The sequence below is a fragment of the Schistocerca americana genome, chromosome 7 (genome assembly GCF_021461395.2).
Source record: "Schistocerca americana isolate TAMUIC-IGC-003095 chromosome 7, iqSchAmer2.1, whole genome shotgun sequence".
Taxonomy (NCBI): Eukaryota; Metazoa; Arthropoda; class Insecta; order Orthoptera; family Acrididae; genus Schistocerca; species Schistocerca americana.
Genome location: NC_060125.1, coordinates 487,062,008 through 487,087,798, shown reverse-complemented (window position 1 = coordinate 487,087,798; position 25,791 = coordinate 487,062,008). Strand labels below are relative to the sequence as shown.

At 42.7% G+C, this 25,791-nt stretch overlaps 1 protein-coding gene across 2 annotated transcripts in view; it reads right to left on the bottom strand.

Moving 5' to 3' along the window:
* Positions 1-25,791, bottom strand: part of LOC124621947 (gamma-tubulin complex component 2-like) — a 181,304-nt gene that overhangs the window by 98,876 nt on the left and 56,637 nt on the right. For both annotated transcript variants that reach the window (XM_047147461.1, XM_047147462.1), the window contains exon 6: positions 17,850-18,133. In XM_047147461.1, the coding sequence (XP_047003417.1) occupies positions 17,850-18,133 (284 nt within the window). The remainder of the gene's footprint in view (positions 1-17,849; positions 18,134-25,791) is intronic.

Here is a 25,791-nt window from a genome sequence, read left to right as displayed (position 1 = left end):
AGGATAATGGAATGTAGTCAAATTAAGTCGGGTGAGGCTGAGGGAATTAGATTAGGAAATGAGACACTTGAAGTAGTAGATGAATTTTGCTATTTGGGGAGCAAAATAAGTGATGATGGCCGAAGTAGAGAGGATATAATATGTAGTATGGCTATGGAAAGGAAAAAGCTTCTGAAGAAGAGAAATTCGTTTACACCGAGTATGGATTTAAGTGTCAGGAAGTCCTTTCTGGAAGTTTTTGTATGGAGTGTAGCCACGTATGGAATTGAAACATGGACAATAAATAGTTCGGACAAGAAGAGAATAGAAGCTTTCGAAATGTGGTGCTACAGAAGAATGCTGAAGATTAGATGGGTAGATCACATAACTAATGAGGAAGTATTGAATAGGATTGGGGAAAAGAGAAGTTTGTGACACAACTTGACCAGAAGAAGGGATCGGTTGGTAGGACATGTTCTGAGGTATCAAGGGATCACCAATTTAGTATTGGAGGGCAGCGTGGAGGGTAAAAATCGTAGAGGGAGACCAAGAGATGAATACACTAAGCGATTCAGAAGGACGTAGGTTGCAGTAGGTACTGGGAGATGAAGATGCTTGCACAGGATAGAGTAGCATGGAGAGCTGCATCAAACCAGTCTCTGGATTGAAGACTACAACAACAACATCTCTAAATACGGTGATGAAGTCGTTATTTATGATTCTATGATGCAATACTTTTTTTATTACCTGCATGCCACTGGTCAGCATATTTTATTGTTAAAATTTGCCTTTCTAGTCCAATAAATTAACTATCACTTGTACACCAAGGTCACTGACAGCAGCTGTGTTTCAAATGAAATTGCCAGAGACTCTTTCATCGTGTCCTTCAATCCCCATTGAAAACTTTACTGTGTGGGACTATCTAAAGCTTCCATAATCTTGATGACACTGGTTAACTGCATTGGGAAGTTTAGAAGTCTGGTCTCGGCAGCCAGAGACAGTGATAGGGTGTGTGTGTGTGTGTGTGTGTGTGTGTGTGTGTGTGTGTGTGTGTGTGTAGGGGGGGGGGGGGCACCTCTTTTAGAAGGAGGCCTTTTGGCAAAAGGCTCCCGTGTTTTGCAGTCTCTCTGTTGTGCCTTTCTGCAACTTAACGTCTCCAATACATGCTGGGTATCAATCTACCCTCGTCATAATATCGTATTAGTAACATACAAGGCACATTCAATAAGTAACCCAAAACTTTTTTTCCTATGCCAATTTCAGTTGAAAAAATGCAAAAAATGCTGTGGGACATCAAGGAATATTCCCGCTTCAGCACATATAGTTTCACAAAGTTCCAACAGGTGATGGTCATGGTGCTACATGTAGTCTTCAAAATGATACCTGTAGTGGACATGGATTCGAAACCGATAGCTATATCTGTCACCGAGTTTCATTTGGTGGAAAACCAGAGCATCGCCAATATTCACAGGTGCTTGCAGAATGTCTACGGAGAACTGGCAGTGAACAAAAGCATGGCAAGTTGTTGAATGAGGAGTCTGTCATCAAGGCAACAAGATTGTGCAAACCTGTCCAGTCTCCCATGTGACAATCAGCTGCACACAGCTGTGACTCCTGCAATGTTGGAATGTGTGGACACATGGATTTGAGGTGATCAACAGACCACAATCAAGCACCTCACTGCTTAGCTGGATGTGTCTGTTGGTAGTGCTGAAACATTTGTTCATCAATTGTGGTACTCAGAAGTATGTGTCCACTGGGTTCCTCAGCGCCTAACGCAGGGGTGGGGAGGAGTCCTGCACGTGTGCAGTGCACTTGCTCGTGTGCAGTTAACAGGTGTTCTGCGTGCACACAGGGGCAAGCTGACCACCCATTTCTCCCCCCTCCCCACCATATCGTCTCTCCACTCCTTCCTCTGTAATGCATTCTGTTTACTAGCTTGCTTTATTGAATGAAGGAATACGGTTAGTAGGAGTGCTTGAAAGAAATCATGGTTTGAAAGAGCACCTATTACCTAAGATATGTTTTATTTAATTATCACAGGTGGATTTTACAATGCGTTTAATGTCTGGAACAAAAGTTCTACATACAGACAAACGCCAACAGTTATTTGAATTTTCATCACTAATGTTTGCTCTTAACCGAGACTTATTCATTTTCATAACAGAAAACAATCTGTCACAAACTACGTCGAGCCAAACATTGACATTATCTTGGTGGCTTCACGATGGAGACGAGGAAACTCTTGCTGTGGAAAGTCATTATAAAAGTCTATTACACGTCCTGCCAAAAGGAACTTGTCTCTCAGACGAGAATTACACTGCAGATCTATTAATTCCATTTGCAAACTGGGATGAATATCATCTACAGAAACAGCAAATGGTCTCGAGAACCATTCAAAAGCTTGGGATAAATATGATATATGCCAAAATTGCTTGAGAAATTCCTCTTTTATGGGACTAAGTATGGAAACATATTCTTCGCAATTCTGTTCTCGCACAAGAGACAGAGTAGGGAAATGCACTGCTTTCCCTGACGAGAGCTGTCATTCCCACAGCTCAAGCCTGCTAGTGAAAGCTTGCACCTTTTCAACCATTTCACGAATTAACTGATTTTCTCCTTGCAGACTTGTGTTCAATTTCATTCATGTGTCCGGTAATGTCTACTAAAAATGCATGATCGGCAACCCACTCTGGATCTTCTAACTTGGGGTTGTACCTTCCTTTGACCTTTAAAAACTGATTTACTGGTATTCTCAGCTCAAAAAATCTTTTGAGTACATTATCGCGGCAAGCCAGCGGACTTCACTGTGGTATGGTATGTCACCGTACTCTTCCCCAATTTCAGCTAAATATGTGCAAAACTGTCTATGTGTAAGCCCGTGGGATCTCAAATAACCACTTGCATGACGTCCCCCACTTTTGCTGCTTTTGCACAGAGTACTTCGTGGAGCAAAATGTAGTGAATGCTGTACAATGGTTCTTCTGTACACTGTAGCTTTTTTCTTAGTAATCCAACAAATCCCATTTGTTCCCCTTTCATTGCAGGTGCTCTGTCTGTTGTCACTGACACCAAAAGTTCCCAATTTAAGCCAGTTGAATCGACAGCTTGTTCAACGGCTTTTAGGATGTCAGCGCCCGTGGTCGTGCTTTTTAAAGGTATCATATCTAAAAAATCCTCTGTTATGTGCAGAGCAGTGTCCACACTGCGGACATAAATAACTAATTGCGCGGTGTCTGAAATATCTGTGGACTCATCAAGTGCGATGGAAAATGCAATAAACCCCTGCACTGCACTCCTTTCTTGACGGCAAACATCATCTGCCATGGTACTAATAGGACGACTTACAGTCCGCCGAGAAAGATTGATAGCTCGAAACTGATTTGCATTCATTGGGCAAAGTAAATCAGCAGCGTCATTGATGCACTCCTTTATAAACTCACCTTCAGCAAATAGTTTTTCAGCTCTCGCTATACTAAGCGCAAGCTTATAACTTGCACGTACCGCTGGGCTATCATTGTTGTCGTCCTGAAAAACTGAAAACAGTGCTCCACAAAATGTCAAATCAGTTAGATGAGAGACAAGATGAAAGAAAGTCTCTGATCTCTCATGACAGTGGCAACTTACGTCAGTCAATTTCCCCATCCTCTCAGAATACGACAATTAATTGTACTCGTCCTCATGAAATTTATTATAATGGTATTCAATACTAAAAAACTGCTGACCGGCAAGAATACTGCCACATATTAAACATTTCGGATTCTCAACATTTTTGCACAACGAAAAAATGATTCTCCCATTCCTTTTTAAAAGAGAGCAAATCTCCACTTCTCCGTTTCCTTAATTCGCTCTGCATTTTCCAATTCTTGAAATACAACATTCACTACATAGTGGTCACTTCGCATCAACGTCCGCAGCTTAGCCTGGTACTACACTACCGAAATCTGCCGGCTGTCGCCACTGCCCCAGTCGATGACTGCACGCGAGCAGCACACGTACAGCGCTGTCAACGTTTGCCCGCCCCTGGCCTAACGGAAGACCATAGAGAGTAATGAAGGACCATTTGTGGGGTTGGTTTGTTGGTTTAAAGGGGGGGGGGGGGGGGGGGGGAACAAACTGGAAGGTCATCCGTCTCTTGTTCCCAGTAAAATAATTACACAACGGAAAGAAGAAAAGAACGGATACCTATAGCACAATAACAGAACAAGAAGAATGACAGAAGGACAACCAACACTACTATGGACAAAACACGAAAAGAAAACCACAGAGAGAAGCAAGAAACAGGTAGAAGGGGTAAAAACAAGAGAGCAGATGACTGTGGCTGGCCGACCATGAGAATAAAAAGGAAAAGTCAGCCAATCTGCAACACATTAAAACATCCAGCCTAAAAGCATTAGAGTGGAGAACACCAAGGGACATAGGACTTGCGCGAAGACTTATATAGATTGATATGACCGTCACATATAAAACGTAAAACTAAGAGGTGTTGTCAGCTAAAATTAATGGCAATGAGTCCAGTAACTGAAGAGTCTGTCACAGGGCAGCCAAAGGAGGACAGCTCACCAAGATATGGGCCACTGTCAGCCAGGCACCACACCAACACTGAGGTGGGTCATCATGGCGCAGGAAGTAGCCATGTGTCACCCAAGCATGGCCAATGTGGAGACCGGCAGAGAACCCCAGAGCCCCTGCGAGAGACTCGCATGGAGGACTGCCACACATTCATAGTCTCCTTAATGGAACACAGTTTGTTGTAATTGCTGAGGTTATGCCATTTCGTCTCCCAAAGCCGCAAAACCTTGTGGTGTAGTACTGCACACAGGTCAGTTGCAGAGAAGCCAATCTCCATAAACGGTTTCCGTGTAGCCTGATTGGCCAGCCTGTCGGCAAGTTCATGGCCTGGGATTCCGAAATGACCGGGGTCCAGACAAACACCACTCAACATCCAGACCGTTCCAGGGCATAGATGGACTCCTGAGTGGTTGCTACCAAAGGGTGACAAAGGTAGCACTAGTCTATAGCTTTTAGGCTGCTCAAGCAGTCAGTACACAGAAGAAACGACTTCCCAGGGCATGAATGGATGTGCTCAAGAGCACGAGATATAGCTACCAGCTGGTCAATATGTCCTCCACGGACATACGTGAAGCCAATGTGACCTTCAGCCATCGTGCCATCAGTGTAAACCACTTCGTGGCCTCGGCACATGCCAAGAATCGAGAGGAAGTGGCAGTAGAGATTTGCGGGGTTAACTGAGTCCTAAGGGCAATGTGAAAGGTCCAGGCGAAGCCATGGCCTATGAGTACACCATGGAGGTGTACGTGAATGGACTTCATATATAGGTGGTAAAGGCAAGGATTCCAGTACAGGAAGAAGGAATCGGACGTGAACTGCAATTGAAAGCCCTGATCTGGGCCACCAATGTGGGAGATGAACCGCCATGGGTGGGAAAAGGAGATAGTAATTTGGATGTGCAGGAGAACTATGAACATGTGAAATGTAACTGGCCAGCAGTTGTGCATGCCTAACCTGCAATGGAGGGACTCCAATGTCCACCAGGACACTGGTCACCGGACTCATCCTAAAAGCTCCTGTCACTAGGCGAACACCACAGTGGTGCACTGGTTGAGTAAACACAACGTTAAGGGCACCACCGAACCATAAACCAGACTCCCATAGTCAAGGCGGGATTTAACAAGGGCTCTGTAGAGTTGCAACAGCGTAGAGTAATCTGCACCTCAGTTGATGTTGCTCGGGCAGCGGAGGGCATTGAGGTGCTGTCAGTATTTCCGAATAAGCTGACGAATCTGAGGAAGCCAAGTAAATCGGGCATCAAAAACCACTCCTAGGAATTGATATGTCTCCACTACAGTAAGTGTATCATCATTAAGGTAAAGTTCTGGTTCTGGCTGAACAGTACAACGCCGACAGGAGTGCATAACACAGGACCTTGCAGCCGATAACTGGAAACCGTGGGCTAGAGCCCAAGACTGTGCCTTGTGGATGGCTATCTGTAGGTGTCGCTCAGCAACACCAGTACTGGTGGAGCAGTATGAAATGCAGAAGTCATCTGCATACAGAGAAGGTGAGACGGCCGGCCCTACAGCTGCTGTTGGACCATTAATGGCTACTAAAAACAGACACACACTCAATACAGAGCCCTGCGGGACCCCATTCTCCTGGCTATGGGAGGAACTATGGGAGGCACCAACTTGGACATGGATAGTACGAAGTGACAGGAAATTCTGAATACAAATCTGAAGTGGGCCTCGGAGACCCACTCGTATAATGTGGCAAAGGATGTGATGTCGCTCCTGACATGGAGCCAGCAGCACACATGACTCAAGGACCCAACCCAACTGCCGACACACCATATATTCCAGCAGCTTACAAAGAATGTTGGAGAGGCTGATGGGCCAAAAGCTATCCACATCAAGCAGCTTTTTGCCATGTTTGAGCACTGGAATGATGGTGCTCTCCCACCATTGCGATTGAAAGACACCATCGCACCAGATCCAGTTGAAGATGACAAGATGTCGCTTGTAGTCAGATGAAAGATGTTTAATGTTTGACTGTGGATCCGATCTGGCCCAGGAGCTGTACTCTGTAAATGAGGCATTATAGGATTCACTGTGGCATGTAGTGAATGAGAGGACTTTCCCCTCCAGCCGCCGTTTGAGAGTGTGAAAGGTTGGGAGCTAATTCTCCAATGCAGAGGCTCGAGCATAGTGCTCAGCAAAGTGTTCAGCAATAGATAACATGCCATTTATGTTAACACCAGGAACACCTGTTGGGGTCTGGTATGCGAAAACACGTTTGATCTTTGCCCAGACTTGGGAAGGTGACATATGGCACGCTTTTGTCAAGACATATCTCTCCCAACACTCCTGCTTCTATTGTTTGATAAGTTGGTGAATGTGGGCACGGAGCCATTTAAAGGCTATGAGGTGCTCCAGGGAAGGGTACCCCTTATGCTGCTGTAGAGCTCGCCCACACTCCTTCATTGCTCCAACAACTTCCAGTGACCACCATGAGCCTGCCTTTCGCCAGAGGCATCCTAAAGAGCGAGGAATCATGTTTTCTGCCACATAAACGACTGTTGTAGACATCTGGTCAACCATCACGTCAATGTTTCCATGTGGGGGACATTCAACGGTGACAGCAAAGGTGAAAGTTTCCCAGTCCACCTTGTTTAAAGCCCATCTGTGCAGGTGTCCATGGGCCTGACGCCGGGGCAGTGACAGAAAGATGGGGAAGTGGTCATTACCTCACAGGTTGCCATGTGTTCTCCAGTGGATAGATGGGAGAAGTCATGGGCTGCAAATTGATAAATCAATGGCCGAATAACTACCTCGATCCACACTGAAATGTGTGGCGGCCCCAGTATTTAAGAGGCAGAGGTCCAACTGAGACAGTAAAGTTTCGACATCTCTGTCTCGACCAGTAAGCACGGTGCCACCCCACAAGAGGTTATGGGCGTTGAAATCTCCCAAAAGTAGGAAATTTTAGGGAGTTGACTAATCAGTGCAGTTAATACATTCAGGGATAGTACACCATCTGGAGGCAGGTATACATTGAAGACAGTTATTTCCTGCGTCATCCTTATTCCGACAGCCACAGCTTCAAGAGGGGTTTGAAGGGGCACAGGTTCACTACAGACTGAATTTAGGACAAACGCAAACTCTACCTGACACATGATTATAGTCGATACAGATCCTGTAGTATCCCTTATACTCATGGAGGGCAGGGTTCTGCATTGCCGGGAACCAGGTTTCCTGGAGATCAATGCAGAAAGAAGGTGTAAAACTTAACAGTTGCCGTAGCTCAGCCAGGCGGCGGAAAAAACCGCCACAATACCACTGAAGGATGATGTCATCGTAGGACTGGGAAGACATGGAACATTCAAGAGGCAGTGTCACCTGCTGCCACCAAATTTTTGCCTGAGCAGTCTATCTCCATTCTGTCTGAGGGTTCAGCGAGATCTAGGTCCTCAACAGACACCAGAATCTTCACCTCATCTGCAGACACAGAGCTTGTAGGTAGCGGTGGTGTGGGTGCCACCGCAATTCCCTTAGTCTTGGGGACTTCCTTCGTGGATTTCTCTTGCTGCTCCTTGAGTTTCCCTGGCTGGCAGAACTTCACTGATTCAGTCTCCAGGACTGAGGATGAGAGTGAAGCCCTACAACCAGCTGCTTTTGGGCCCTTCAGCCATTGGCTGGTGTCAACTTTTCCACTAGCAGAAACCTGGGAAGGGAGTGACCCAAGGGACCCCTTCCTAGTGAGAGGAGCTGAAGAAGACTTATGCGTCTTCGGCTCAGAAGTGGGGACTGATATCCCCAGTGGTTGGGGGAGGGGAGGGGGGGGGTGTTGCTCTCAAAGTGGGTGGTGTGGGAGCAACAGGGAGGAAAATGCCGCCCGCCCCCCCCCCCCCCCCCCCCCACTTTCAAGAGGGCAGATGCAGTCTTCCGGCTCTGAGAGGTGACTGGGGTTGGCGGAGCTGATGGGGCCAGAACTGTTGTAGCGGCTGCGTAAAACGGTGTCATACGTACAGGATGCAGGCATTCAAATTTTCTCTTAGCCTCAGTGTAGTTCAGTTGATCCAGGGTCTTGTACTCCACACTTTTCCTTTCACTCTGGAGAATCCTGCAGTCTGGCGACCAAGGCGAATGGTGCACTCTGCAGTTGACACAGATGGGAGGCAGGGCACATGGAGTATTGGGATGTGATGGGGGGCCAACCTGGCAGGATGGCCATTGCCAGGAGTCCCAATGGCCCAGGAGGATGGGCATCTACCCCTTGGCATGCGTGGGGAGTTAACGGCACAGGCATCAGCAGAGCGATTCCTGTACGGTCAGGGGGCTACAACCAACAGTGTACATGGCAGCCCCACCACAATGGACTGGCTACCGTGCTGGATATCAGGTACAAAGAAGTCCAATGGTCATCGTCGATGCAAAAATCAACACTGCATAGTGCATGGTGGGAGATGCACCCAGGAAGGTGTCCTCGCCCAAGAGATGGAGAATGGGCAGGACTGCAACGTGACGATGAGAAAGTGGGCTAAAGATCTCAATGCACGATTAACATGATGCACCTTGTAAAGCACCCTTCACCAATTGGCTCGCTCTTTAGGAAAATTTTGAAGACTGTATGTCAAACCCTACAGGGGACCATCACATAAAGGCCGTAACGTGTGAGACTCCTTTTAGTCACCTCTTATGACAGGCAGGAATATCTTGGGCCTATTCTAACCCCTAGACCCACAGGGGGACATTTGTGGGGAACCACATTCATGTTACAAGACTGATCGTGACAATTTTTTGTTGAGCATCAGCACACGCAATTAAACATGGGTTCATCACTTCAAACTGGAAATGAAACAGCAATCCATGGAGTGGAATCACACCACCATTCCTCCAAAGAAAAGGTTCAAAGCCACACCCTCAGCCGGTAAAATCATGGTGACAGTCTTCTGAGACTTTGAAATGGTTATTCTGTTCAATATCCTGCCTCATGGTGCAACAATCAACTCTGAAGTGTATTGCGCTACCCTAAGGAAATGGACGAAATTACTTGAGAATGTTCATTGCCAAGAAACGCAAATAACTCCTCTTTGTCCATGACAGAAAAAATCCTCACCCAAGTCTGCGAACACGAGAGGAACCTGCAAAACGTCAGTGGATTGCTCTTCCTCACCCACCCTACAGCCTGCATCTCTCAATGAAGGATGCACTCCATGGGAAGCAGTAAATGGATGATGAGGAGGGTATTGATGCAGCAAGACATTGGCTTCATTGTTGAGCAGTGGAGTGGTACCAAACGGCTATACTGGCCTTCCCAGTTGCAAGCTAACATCCAAAAGATGTTCGGGCTAACATGCAGTTCCTCTTTGTCGAAATGTCTTGGCTCAAACTTGTCTAGGGGTTGAACTGCACGTGTCGCATACAAGCACTAAATTAGATACTTGTGACCCTTTGGTTAAATTGTCTGGCTGATGGCATGTTTGTGAAATACAGAGTTAACATTACATATAATAGCAGTAAAAATAATATCGAGAACTAAATTAATGACCCATAAATGATGTAGGCTACACGTTTCAATATGGTTAGAATAATGTTTATTCAGAGAGAACGCTAATAGCAAAAGTGGTTGTATTTAGAGTTACTGTTACACTCCAGCACATATCCATTTGACACAGCTCAATCATTCACACTCTCATCGCGAAATACAAGTTACGTACACAAAAAGTTACGAGTTCACACCAGGCACGTGGCTGCTCACTTCTCAGAGACTAAGCCCGGTGATACCACACAATGTGAAATATTCTAAGTCAATTCACTTCCTAGCTGCCAAAAAGACCGACCGTCTGCTTTCCCATCTGCATCCGAACTGTACCCTTTGATGTCTTCAGGCGAACTGTCCGCTTTCGTGTCTGCACCAGCACTGACACACTGCCCATCCCCGGCCGGGTTTCCTGCACGCCAAACATCCCCCCTCAACTGACTAGGGCAGTTCCCTTTCCTGAGGCCATCCATCTCAGCAATCAATCTCATTGGCTACAGCTTTTTTCACTTTCATGTTCTAAATAAAGTAACAATACTATCCATTACATAATAAACGTTAAATTCCTTTACATAATACCAATACAATTTTCTTCTTAACTTTGAATGTCACAGATAGTAGCCTTGCACCCATGTACTTTCTGATAAATAAATAAAGAACAAAAGCAAATATTATGCACTTAGCTCTACAACAAATATTGTATTACCTAATGATTCAATAAGGTGTCATGCTGTCATCGTTCAATGTGTTTTGTGTGGAGGTAATGATGATCTGATGCTTAACTGAAAATACTGATAATTTAATATTCTACATCTTTTAAACAAATAAAGTTACAGAGTTGATATTTACAACATTTGTCATTTTAATGATGTGCTTCTATATGAATGTCGGTTGTTAAGATCGACCAAAGCATTCAGATTTTAGCATTCAGGATTTTGTAACGAACTTGTTAATTTCACTTTAACAGTAAATCCTAAACTATTATAGAAATTTTGCAGTGAACACATAGTGCATAGTGGGGTGCTCACTCTGTTGTAGAAATAATTCAAAAGCCAAGATAGCTTAAATACGGTTTACTGGATAACCGGTTTCAGCACACTAAAGGTGCCATCATCGGATCTGAATGCAGATTAACATTCCAGATGGTTTATAAACGTCTACATTCAGATCCAATGATGGCACCTTTAGTGTGTTGAAACCGGTTATCCAGTAAACAGTATTTAAACGATCTTGGCTTTTGTATTATTTCTATTATAGATATGATCAATATTCAAGTTTTATTGGGATCACCATGAAAATTTATGGAGGATGGCAGATTAAAATTACTGTGGCTTGATTCCCTGCATTACTACAGAATTAATTAGTTTCCATAAACGTTTCCCTTTATAGCTGATCTTAAGTCCACCATATTTAACACTGCTATGTCTCCCCGGCCACAAACAGCTTCTACTGGGTTTCCCTATGACGTAGGTTCTCGTCTGTCTCACACACACACTACAGCACTTAGGGTCAATAGATGCCTGTGAATTTCCCCATCTGATTATGAACCTGTGCCTTTGTGGCACATGGTCCTCGATGACAGGGTTCGTTTCACAATTCCTGTAGACTGAGTCTTTCAGCGATAGATTTAAATGAGAGTGCAATGCTCGTTAACTCATGCCGTAAAGTGGTGTAAGGTCATCATATTGACTGAGATTATGTTGAAAAACAACTAACAAATATGTTGAAAAATAGCCAAAAGAGTGGTGGAATAACATGGTATATCAGAATCGTGCATAAAACCAACCTGCTTTCAGAAAAATGTGTTGCATTACTTATGGAATGCCCCTTGTACGTCCTGCTGGCAGGCTGTAAACTGTCAGTTCTAATAGCTTGTGTGTTTACTGATCTGCCACTGTCACACATCATTCAAAAAAAGGGCCCGTCAACAAAATATTCATAAATCCTCTATGGCCTGGGAACAGGCTCCAATTTTTTGTGGATATAGTCACTCTCCATTTCCTCTTATTGGTTCTACAGTAGTATGGCACTAGCTAGTATCAATCAAGATGCATCTGTTTGATTTTCAGTTACTTCTACGTGAGGCTTGACGAGCCCAACACATATGCTGACATTCAACTGTCCTTTCATTTATACTATACACATGTATGTGGTGTCTGCTTGATTGCCATGATATTCTTAGTGTTTTCACACAATAGAGTCCGAACCTCTTGCAGGAGTATAGGAAATGCTGCAAGCAAATGAGGTAAATGGACAGGGTCACTACTTCATAGTGTACAATAAGTTGAGAATCTGGGTCAGACAGAATGCATGTTCCAACAGATTGGTTGAGGTGACCGCTCGCATAACACGGGAAATCATGGCTTGAGTCATGGTCCAGCACAAATTTTCAACTTTCACTAGTGAATTATTTCAAAGCCCAATTGGAGCTAATGTCAAACATCCACTGAAATACTGTGTTTTCCTTTTCCTGTATCAATATTATAACGTAACATTTTTTTATTTATGAGGTTCTGATGTTGATGGAAGAAACTAAATGAGTGTCCTTTAAAATTAATGGCTTCAAGCTGCAGTATTTAGTGTAGCTAGTAACTGTTACAACTGTAAAAATGTTTATTCTGTAGATTTTTGGACAAATTTACCTTTAAAACTCATTTAGGAAACACACTGGAAACTAGTGAGATGATAACTTTAATGAGACTCGAACCATCTGGTAATTACGCGTGTAAGTATCCTCATATCAGATGCATTCACAGGCAAACCATGTCACTTATACGTGACTGAATGAGCAGTCTCACATATAGATCACTGAATGTGGAATGATGCATCAATCACGTCCATATGAGGATGACTCTCTTGGCAGTTTTCCAAGTACTGTAAACTGTTTGTGATCTGGTGGTACTTCTGTTCACCAAAGAAGGAGGGCCAAAATATTTTCTAACATTAGAAGCCCAACAGCACTATGGCACATCTTTTATTCTTAGTTTGGCACAGTTTTAATGTATCAAAGAATTTTTACAGCTGTATTTTTGTCGCTCCAGAGCTGTATTATTGCGAATCTCAGTGCTTGCAGTCTTTGCGCTATTTGGTTGCATGGAGTTAGGTTGTGGCCACTCCGCACTTGATTTTGAGTGTGTGCAGTGGTAATCTTCACATTTATTCATCAATTTCATGGTAACCCTGTTTATGTTAATAACTTCATAGAAGCACAAAATATTGAAGATATTTGGAAATTTTTTGTAGAAAATATTGTTTTCTACGTTCCATCAGATCTATAGCTTCATATTTTTGCATGGCATGCCATGGCAAGAAAATTAGGAGATAAGGGGGTTATTATAGGAGTTTTTCCCATTGAATAAGGAAAGTAGTTATTCTGAAACAAACCATATTTTCGAAGAATTTGAACTCAACCATTTACAGGCCAACAAATGAAAAATGACACCACACCATATGTTATCCAGAAGCCGAAAAAATTCAGTTTAAAGATAGCAGTAATAACAAGAAATATCTCTTAATCCTCAAGAACAAATGAAGAAAGAACGGATTTTAATTTTCAATTAAAGTCAAACACAAAATCTTGGAGATCATGGTCAAATTTTATTCCTGATTATGGAAAATGTGAAAACAATGCTATTTACAATACAGAATTATAACTCAGTCAATGTGTTCTGAACATAAGTTGTTTTAGTGTGTTAACAAGAGACAAATTTGATTTTGTCAAAATGAATCCCATGAAGTAATGCTGGTCAGTGAGTGTACCATTATGACCTAATGGGTTTCTCACATCCCTTTCTTGGAAAAGACCAAAAAAATTATAATTTTCTTGCTTTCTTTTCACTAAAGCAATTTCCAGCCTACTATACTGACATCAAAAATTGAGAATTGTCAACATCTTAGAAGAAAAATTCTGGTCATAAAGGGTTAACACGTTCCACATAACACTTCATCCATGACTTATCATACTCACCTTTATATTAGTCTGAGGAGTATTCTCAGCAATGCACCTGATGCCGTCCTAAATTGTACAACCGAAATTATAGTTCAGACCACTACTGACTGCTCTTTCTACTCTTATTACATGAAAATTTCTTCAAAGATCCTTTCTCAACAATCCTAAATCACAGATAACAACTGAGCAGAGTACTTGGTTTAAACATACTAATACCCATCTCCTAGAAAGTTCTGTACCAGTTCCATCATTTCCTCTGGTGACAATTACTTGGCTATGAGACCACCTTAGTCTTTCTAGTCTAGTTTGCACCTTAAGTCCTGTACCATCAGACTGCTTCTGAACTCCCCACCCCCACCCCCCTCAGTTTGGCTCAGTCTCCAGAGCACTGAAATTATTGGAGAGATATTCACCAACAATATTGTTCCAGAATGGATGCAGTTTTCAAGTTTTAAATAAATAATTTATATTTAAGAGGAACAAATGCTATTTACAGAAAAATTTTATTTGCAAATGGGAATTAAAATTATTTTTGAGAAATGACATTCTCATAATTTTTAACGACAGTTTATTTTATCCAAACAGTTCAATATATGAAAATATTTACCACCACAGAAACGGAGGTCAGATTGGTACTCAAGAACAACACATTCAATGTAAATCATAATAATCTGACATATCAGGAATCACTAATAATATTGTGAACACTGAAGTGGCATGAAATTAGAAACTGCATAACTACACTCCTGGAAATTGAAATAAGAACACCATGAATTCATTGTCCCAGGAAGGGGAAACTTTATTGACACATTCCTGGGGTCAGATACATCACATGATCACACTGACAGAACCACAGGCACATAGACACAGGCAACAGAGCATGCACAATGTCGGCACTAGTACAGTGTATATCCACCTTTCGCAGCAATGCAGGCTGCTATTCTCCCATGGAGACGATCGTAGAGATGCTGGATGTAGTCCTGTGGAACGGCTTGCCATGCCATTTCCACCTGGCGCCTCAGTTGGACCAGCGTTCGTGCTGGACGTGCAGACCACGTGAGACGACGCTTCATCCAGTCCCAAACATGCTCAATGGGGGACAGATCCGGAGATCTTGCTGGCCAGGGTAGTTGACTTACACCTTCTAGAGCACGTTGGGTGGCACGGGATACATGCGGACGTGCATTGTCCTGTTGGAACAGCAAGTTCCCTTGCCAGTCTAGGAATGGTAGAACGATGGGTTCGATGACGGTTTGGATGTACCGTGCACTATTCAGTGTCCCCTCGACGATCACCAGTGGTGTACGGCCAGTGTAGGAGATCGCTCCCCACACCATGATGCCGGGTGTTGGCCCTGTGTGCCTCGGTCGTATGCAGTCCTGATTGTGGCGCTCACCTGCACGGCGCCAAACACGCATACGACCATCATTGGCACCAAGGCAGAAGCGACTCTCATCGCTGAAGACGACACGTCTCCATTCGTCCCTCCATTCACGCCTGTCGCGACACCACTGGAGGCGGACTGCACGATGTTGGGGCGTGAGCGGAAGACGGCCTAACGGTGTGCGGGACCGTAGCCCAGCTTCATGGAGACGGTTGCGAATGGTCCTCGCCGATACCCCAGGAGCAACAGTGTCCCTAATTTGCTGGGAAGTGGCGGTGCGGTCCCCTACGGCACTGCGTAGGATCCTACGGTCTTGGCGCGCATCCGTGCGTCGCTGCGGTCCGGTCCCAGGTCGACGGGCACATGCACCTTCCGCCGACCACTGGCGACAACATCGATGTACTGTGGAGACCTCACGCCCCACGTGTTGAGCAATTCGGCGGTATGTCCACCCGGCCTCCCGCATGCCCACTATACGCCCTCGCTCAAAGTCCGTCAACTGCACATACGGTTCACGTCCACGCTGTCGCGACATGCTACCAGTGTTAAAGACTGCGATGGAGCTCCGTATGCCATGGCAAACTGGCTGACACTGACGGCGGCGGTGCACAAATGCTGCGCAGCTAGCGCCATTCGACGGCCTACACCGCGGTTCCTGGTGTGTCCGCTGTGCCGTGCGTGTGATCATTGCTTGTACAGCCCTCTCGCAGTGTCCGGAGCAAGTATGGTGGGTCTGACACACCGGTGTCAATGTGTTCTTTTTTCCCTTTCCAGGAGTGTATAACAAAACTTTCATGAACTAAATCTTAACTTTTGCTGGACTAGGTTGCTACAATGTATTTTCACTGTTTAAAAGAGATTATTGCTTAGGTACAGGTATGCTACAGCTGCAAATGCAGTAAGTTTAAACTTCTGTAACTATTAGGCCAAACAGCATTGTCTAAATGAACAGATATATGAATCTACTCAGGTCTGGTTATCTAACGGTAAACCGTGTGCCGGGAAACTGAAATGTCTTGGGACTGAATCCTGGTCAGAATATTTCAGTCTGCCTTTAACCTAGCCTTCACATCTGAATAATGTAAAGCCTCATATTCCATATTAAATGTTAAGTCCCCTTTCCCCCGTAGGGTTACTGGAATGGGTTTGGGACTCAAGGGACCTGCAATCCAATTGAAAGACTTGAGCTAGGCCTTTGAACCACACAGAACAACAACAAGAAAACAAGAAAACAAAAACAACAACAACAACAACACCAACACCAACCACTGGCGTTTGAAACCAGATTCCAACCTGGGAAGGTATGGAAAGTAACAAGTGACAAGCTGACTCTCTGAGTCAGTCCCTGAGCAATGTCTATATAGCAGAATCAGTAATGCATTTATCATCATAGACTTAGTTTCATCCCAATTGATCTGTAGTGAGGAGGTCCTCCAGGATGTAGAACATGTCAGAAAAACAATAATACATGACAAATATTTACAACTAAAAACAAATAAGCTCTTTTTTAATGAACACTATATGAAAGGATCATTTTACAACACTCAATTACTAAGACTGCATTAACGCACTGAATTTAAAATTTAAAAAAAAGTACTTACTTACAATGAAATGGTGCAAAAGTTAGACTGTACTTCACACACACACACACACACACACACACACACACAGCTTCCTAGGCAGGGATCTGGGTTTCTATGAGAGTCCAACACACAGTTTTATCTTGTCATCAGTATTTGTCCTGTTCATGAAATACAATTCATTACGCTTAAATTTTCGACACTAATAATTTTTTTTTTTTTTTTTTTTTTTTTTTAGAAATAATAACTCTGACGCAAGCCTGGCAGTACATGCGGGTTATACCGACCAATCTCAGCAAATTACTGGTACATTCTGCCTCCATTTGCAGCATGAGCTGTTAGTTGTGACTGTTGCTATCAGTAATGATTCTTCAGATAAGTTATAATAGTGAAGGTAAACAGCAATATGCATTGGAGATTTTATTACCTCAATGGTATATACACATTCTCTCATCTTCCTCATCTATTGCATGCATTGCCTCATCCATTGCCTGTATTATCAATAGTATGTAATTTGTTTGTGAAAGGAGTAGACCAATTTAAAAAGTTGTGGTTTTCAACTTTGTGTATAATGCAACAATCTATACAGGTGTTTCATATAAAAACATTTCTACATAGATATCAAGAGTCCGACAAAATAAAATAATTATTGCTGCCCAATCAAACATCTGTAGACACAAACTCATCAATTGTTGATCATCATCTTTAAAAAGGAAATAGACAATTCAACTAATACAGGAGACTCGATGACTTACACATGTAAACAAGACATAAAAATAAGACTATGGCAGGGAATGCAAAACAGAATTAATAAATGGAATGTATGATGAAGCCATTGCCAAAAATAAATGGCTTCTAAATGCCATTGTAAAAGCTTTAGTCTTTCCAGAGTACTCACCCTGCATATAAAAGTAGCAATATCAGCTAGAACCTCAAGGGTGCGCTGCCAGTGTTGAATATAAAACCAAAGTTCCTGTAAGTTGAGTGAGCCACGGTGATTGTATGCCTCTAGCTGTGATATTGATACCAAGTATTCTTTGATTAGACTGTCTACTGCTGCTACCAAAGCATGATTCACCTGACCACATTCAAACTGCCTCTTTTCTTCTATGAAGCGCGCAATAATTGAATAGTGTGATGCCAGTGGAAAAAACTTTTTAGCAAGTTGGCTTAGAGAAGAATCTGCAAAAAAAGGTATCTGCCTAAGAAATGTTGAACATATAAAATATGACGCACACTAGTGATATATATTCGCAAGCTAAACTACATGGGCTGGTCAAATATCTAATTGAAACACTGAAAGTAAAGAAGACAAACTAAATATATGTTATTAATGTGTGCATAAAGCTACCTGGAGCAGTACCAAAAGTAATCTGTATCTCTTCTAGCTATTAATAATATGTATGTTCTTATACACCCCTACGAACCATGGACCTTGCCATTGGTGGGAAGGCTTGCCTGCGTCAGCGATACAGATAGCCTTACCATAGGTGCCACCCCAATGGAGGGGTATCTGTTGAGAGGCCAGACGAACATGTGATTCCTGAAGAGGGGCACAGCCTTTTCAATAGTTGCAAGATCAACAATCTGGATGATTGACTGATCTGGCCTTGTAACATTAACCAAAATGGCATTGCTCTGCTGGTATTGCGAATGGCTGAAAGCACGGGGAAACTACAGATGTAATTTTTGTGCGAGGACATGCAGCTTTACTGTATAATTAGATGATGATGGCGTCCTCTTGGATAAAATATTCCGAAGGTGAAATAGTCCCCTACTCAGATCTCCAGGTGGGGTCTACTCAGGAGGACATCGTTATCAGGAGAAAGAAAACTGGCATTCTACGAATCAGAGCCTGGAATGTCAGATCCTTTAATTGGGCAGGTAGATCAGAAAATTTAGAAAGGGAAATGGATAGGTTAAAGTTAGATACAGTCGGAATGAGTGAAATCCGGTGGCAGGAGGAACAAGACTTCTGGTCAGGTGAATACAGGTTCATAAATGCAGTAATGCAGGAGTGGGTTTAATAATGAATAAAAAAATAGGAGCACGGATAAGCTACTACAAACAGCATAGTGAATGCATTATTGTAGCCAAGAAAGACACAAAGCCCATGCCTACCACAGCAGTACAAGTTTATATGCCAACTAGCTCTGCAGATGATGAAGAGACTGAAGAAATGATAAAAGAAACTATTCAGATAGTGAAGGGAGATGAAAATTTAATAGTCATGGGAGACTAGAACACATGGAAGAGGCCTAGAGGTCTTGGAAGGTTTCCCCTAGATTATATAATGGTAAGACAGATATTTAGGAACCAGGTTTTAAATTGTAATACATTTCCAGGGCAGATGTGGCCTCTGACCACAATTTATTGATTATGAACTGTAGATTAAAACAGAAAATTGCACAATGGGAGGAATTTAAGGAGATGGGACCTAGATAAACTGAAAGAACCAGAGGTTGTAGAGATTTCAGAGAGAGCATCAGGAAACAACAAGTACAGGGGAAAGAAATAAAAAGAAGATGAATGGGTAACTTTGAGAGATGAAATAGTGAAGACAGCAGAGGATCAAGTAGGTAAAACTACGAGGGCTAGTAGGAATCCTTGGGTAACAGAAGAGATATTGTACTTAATTGATAAAAGGAGAAAATATAAAAATGCAATAAATGAAGCAGGCAAAAAGGAATACAAACGCCTCAAAAATGAGAGTGACAGGAAATGTAAATCAGCTAAGCAAGGATGGGTAGAGGATAACTGTAATGATGTAGAGGCATATATCACTGGGGGTAAGATAGATACTGCCTACAGGAAAATTAAAGAAACAGAAAAGAGAACCAGATGGAAAACCAGTCCTAAGCAAAGAAGGGAATGCAGAAAGGTGGAAGGAGTTTATAGATCATCTACACAAGCTTGATGTACTCGAGGGCAATATTATGGAAATGAAAGGGAATTTGGATGAAGATGAAATAGGAGGTATGATAGTGTGTGAAGACTTTGACAGAGCACTGACGGACCTAAGTCAAAGAAAGGCCCCGGAAGTAGACAACATTCCATTAGAACTGATAGTCTTGGGAGAGCATGCCACAACATGGCAAGATGTATGAGACAGGCCAAATACCCTCAGACTTCAAGAACAATATAATAATTCCAATCCCAAAAATCCCGAAATACTAACACGAATTCTTTACAGACGAATTGAAAAATTGGTAGAAGCCAACCTCGGAGAAAATCAGTTTAGATTCCTTAGAAATGTTGGAACAGGTGATGCAATACTGACCCTACAACTTATCTTAGAAGCTAGATCAAGGAAAGGCAAACCTACGTTTCTATCATTTGTAGACTTAGAGAAAGCATTTGACAATGTTGACTGGAATACTCTCTTTCATATTTTGAAGGTGGCAGGGGTCAAATACAGGCAACAAAAAGCTATCTACAATTTGTACAGAAACCAGATGGCAATTATAAGAGTCGAGGAGCATGAAAGGGAAGCAGTGGTTGAGAAGGGAGTGAGACAGGGTTGTAGCCTATCCCCGGTGTTATTGATCAGTATATTGAGCAAGCAGTAAAGGAAACAAAAGAAAAATTTGGAGTAGGAATTAAAATCCATGGAGAAGAAACAAAAACTTTGAGGCTTGCCGACGACATTGTAATTCTGTCAGAGTCAGCAAAGGACCTGGAAGAGCAGTTGAACAGAATGTCGGTAGGACATGTTCTAAGGCATTAAGGGATCACCAATTTAGTATTGAGGGCAGCGTGGAGGGTAAAAATTGTAGAGGGAGACCAAGGGATTAATACAGTAAGCAGACTCAGAAGGATGTAGGTTGCAGTAGTTACTCGGAGATGAAAAAGCTCGCACAGCATAGAGTAGCATGTAGAGCTGCATCAAACCAGTCTCTGAACTGAAGACCACAACAACAATATGTTTTTACATCTGTCAATATGTCTGGAGTTGCTTTTTAGGTCAGTGAGAACAGGAGGTATGCTTCCAGAAGTCAACTGTATCAGACTAAACAAATCACCATGACTAATTTTTCCCCAACTGCTGCTAGTCATTTCAAACAATGTTAATACATCAAGCTCATGTTCTTTTAGATACTGTACCTTACCACACAAAATAATCCATCTGTGATTTGTTATTAGACATAATGGCTACTCCTCAGTGATGAAGCTGGTAAATTTAAGGAAATGACCTCAGATCACAGGACAAGCCTTTTTTACATGGAGAAATTGATTTGGGGATGGTAATGTGGACACAGTCGACAGTACTCTTTGTCAACAGTACTCTGTAGCTTACCACACTCTGAGTGAAAAGGCAGTGACATTGCATTTGGAGCTCTACAGGGGAACTGTCAAAAGAAAATGTTGGTATAGTTGCGTTACCGTATTTACTCGAATCTAAGCCGCACTCGAATCTAAGCCGCACCTGAAAAATGAGACACGAAATAAAGGAAAAAAAAAAAAAATCCCAAATCTAAGCCGCACCAGAAATTTGAGACTCGAAATTCAAGGGGAGAGAAAAGTTTTAGGCCACACCTCCAAATCGAAACAAAGTTGGTCCATTGTAATATGAGACCCAATTTAGGTCGAACGGAAGACGATACAGTAGTTTGGTTCGAGTCGTAATCTTAGCAGTTAAGCTTTACCAGGTAGCCATTGCTATGCGTCAGACGCTCCGTCTGTATTTATTCGGTTACCCTTCCTTTTTCATGTGCTTCGTCTGGTTTGAATCGATTGCTTATTTTCCTTTCATCTGATAAGTGCCGTTTTATTTGTTATAGGTGTTTACGTCACTCTAAGCTGAAAATGCATTACTGTACTGCGTCATGCATTGTTTGTCGCATTCTGATAGTGCGCCTTTACAGCGTGTCGCCGCTCGCGGCATGGCTTGCTTTTGTGCGCGCTACCGCCGCTTACAATAAAAAAAAACAAAAAGGAGAGGAATCGTCTCATTAGCGAAACAATGGCAAGAGACTGCTATTTGTTGTTACTTACACTGCTGCTTTCTTTGACAATGATCAACAAGAACCAAATAATAGACTGCGTATGATAGAACATGTTCTGAGTGAGAGTTAGGCGAAAATTTTTCTCCGTTTGAAAATTTTTGCGGCCGCTTCTTTAGTACATCAAATTCTGCACAGAAATTAGTCATCTTAGATTTAAAAATCTACTCAGTTGTCGTGCTTCATTTCTGACTGTATCACTATTAGGCATAAGAATAATATGAATATAAACATGATACGATACGTATATTCTTCCGTGTTTGCTGTTGTCTCACTCAAGTTTCGTAGTTTATTAGGCAGACAGGATTTAAATGAGATAGCAGCAAACATGAAAGAACACATGGCAAAATGTTTATATTCGTATTATTCTTATGGTGGAGATAATACTGCATGTGATTCACATTTCATCAGGTTCCTATTAGCAACCATCTCTTCTCACAGGTAGGAAAAAATTCAGAACGTAGAGTTGGCCATATTGACAAACATAACAGCCTTGCCAGTCGGATTTTCGTAGCACATTGAAATTCTGCTACATTCGAAGATGAACAATACGAAATTTGTATTTACTTCGTTGGATAATGTATGAAAATGCAGTGGTCGAAACTCGGGGCGGAGAAACAAAAAGCTCGTCTTCCACCCTTTTTTTTAAATTTATTTACTGACGCAGAGGTTTTGGCACCAGTATTTATCTCTGTGCCTACAAAGCATGCCTGTGTAGCGCTACATATATTCGACGGCAGAAGTTAGTTGTGGCGCACCTACCAACATTTTTCAGAACTTCGCGTTTTTGCACTCGATTCTAAGCCGCAGGCGGTTTTTTGGATTACGAAGACCGGAAAAAAAGTGCGGCTTAGATTCGAGTAAATACGGTAGTCTAACTCTGGGAAACAAACCAATGATTTGGAAAAGTAAACCTATTAGGAGTTATGTATCTTGGACCAAGAAGGAGATGGATGGTATAGTACATGCAAGTAATATAGAATGCTAATGAAGTGGTTCTGTTCAAGAAGGCACTGAATCAAAGAAGAAATATTTACTGCAAAGAGTATCAGTCCATATGCAGTGCCGCTATCTTCAAGTGACAATGCTGCTCCAAGAGGTTTGCTGATGAAATGAGACATGGTATCTTAGCAGCATAGGATACGACTACATTGCTTCTCATAATCTTGTGTCTCAGTCTGTACAGCTGTCTAGTCAGCAAACATCAACCTCTGCAATTCTACCTTGATAGGAGTTTGTGAGCAAGGCATTTAAAAAGCATGACTTAACTGCTGGTTAGATATTCCCACTCGAATTATCACCCTTAAGAACTTTGTTTTTCTGTTGTGGTTAGAACCCAGTTTTATTCTATATGTTAAATCAAAATGAACAAAAAATGTATTCCACTCTTGTTCATGTGTTACTGTACAGCATTGATCATGAAAACAGATAAACTTTTATCAATGAAAAAACTGCACTTGCAAGGTAGACCTGAGAGCTGAGAGAGAGAGAGAGAGAGAGAGAGAGAGAGAGAGAGAGAGAGACAGACAGACAGAGAGAGAGAGAGAGAGAGAGAGAGAGAGAGAGAGAGGGGGGGGGGCCTCTTAGACTTCCAGCTCACACAAGCATCAAGTTTCCAAAGGCACCACAAAGAATTTGATCAACTTCACTTTAAATAGGATAGCCGAATTGTTGATGCATTCATTTGTTCAGTCACCAAGGAGATAATTCAAGCAAACCCAAGTGCTGAAAAAACACACAAATCTTCTGCCAAATCCCTCACCCCCTTACCGCCACCGCCACCACCACCACCACCACCACCACCACCACACGGATTTGCCAAGTCTCAGCCATAAGATGACAGCGTACTTGCTACCACCACACGGATTTGCCAAGTCTCAGCCATAAGATGACAGCGTACTTGCTATGCATATGCAAAAGACATCAGAACAATAGAAATACTCCTTGTTTAATCTGTAGATGCACCTTTTCTACCTGCTATCACCCTATTCACAACTGACTCCCACTCCAGATATGAACGCGTGATAGGTCCACTCCCCATAGTTTTTTTTTTTTTTTTTCCTTCAATTAGGGAACTTTCTGGATGTAATATTTTAACTTGTACTATGCCGCAAGGAGATAGGTTGTTGCTTACAAGCATTAGCTATTCCTTTTGCAGCAATTGGTAAGCAGAAGCTCCTGTTCTACAAATACTGTTAGCACACACAAATTAAACAATCTGTAAATAACAACTGCTCATATAAGTACAACATATTAGTGCATCAGTTAATACATGTACATCCACATGATCTGTTAATGACACAAATGGTGAAAATGAATCCCTAGGCTATTCATTTCTTGCAACACATAATGCTTCACAACTCAAGCTCTAACAAAGACATCGATATCAACATCGCAATCACTGATAAGTCACTATGGTCCACATTGACAGTCATGATGGCCCACACTATGGACACTAGCAATATGCTCCTACTACAGTACATGCCCAGAATACAATGTCCTGCAGCAACCATGTAATGAACTCTGCAATCATCAACAAGTTAGTGACATCGTCTCATCGAATCCTGAAAACTAGCCATTGCCTATGGACTGGATTACTATACTGGAAAACTTTGCTACTGTGTATGTCAACTTCGCTTTGTATTCCTGGATTCTGGTTGAACTATTTTGTTTGATTTTTGGCTCTAGTGGACTATGATTCACCATTGACAGGTTTCAAACTAGTTCATTTATTCAACAGTGACTTATTTCAATGTGCTGAATAAATCGTAGTATTTTTCACACATTTCATAGGGTATGTATTATCTAAACGTTATTTGCTACCATAAATTAAATCTACACACTGGACAGACAAACTGATATTACAATGTGCTTTGCTCTCCAAGACCCAAAAAAAGCAAGACAGGTGAAGAGCAAAGTGAATAGCATGATCATCGTTTTCTTTGATACCAATGGAATTGTGCAATAAGAATTCGTCCCACCCAACCAAACAGTGCATTCCACGTAATACAGTGACATTTTGCGACAGCTCCGTGAAAATGTGCGGCAGCGACAGCCCAAACTTTGGCATCAAGGGAACTGGCTGCTGCATCACAACAATGTGACGTCCAGGCCAGGCCAGGTCAGGCCACCAAGCAAGGCAGCCACGGACCCCACGGGACATAGCGGGTGATGCGACACCCCTCCAATCCTTCAAGGGGCTGAGAGGGCCAATTTGCCCTACTTCACAGAGAGGATAGGATTAAAATGTAAAACCAGATCAGCCACTTTTGCGTTGTCAGCTAGCACCAGAGGCAGCCAATCAACAAGCTTAATATTTTCCCATAAGGTGATCAAACTAGGCATTTTAGTAGGATGTGGGTCACCAGCAGATAGGCAGGACACCAACAGTGTGGTGGATCCTCACGTCACTGGGTGTGGCCAAGGGTCAGCCAAATGTGCCCAATGTGAAGCACACAGAATGGTAAATTCCCAGTGAGGAGCATGAAGGGAAGAATGGCACAGGGTTGTGGCCTGTTTACTGCTCACAATTTGTTCCAAGAAACCAGGGGACGCCAAACCACGCTCCTAACCAACAACTGACTGTGTAAAGTCAACCAAAGGTCTGATTCCAGTAAACCATCTCCATAGCAAGCAGCCTGCTGGCCAACTTGGCCAATAGGTCAGTACATTCATTCCCTGGAATCCCAACATGACCTGGGTCCACCAACAGACTTACTTTCCAGCTTGATGGAGATCAGAAAGGAGATCCTGGAGAGTCACAACTGATGGGTGTCGAGGGTATCACTGATCAATTGCCAAAAGAAGACTATTAATGGAGTCACTGGCAATTAAGAA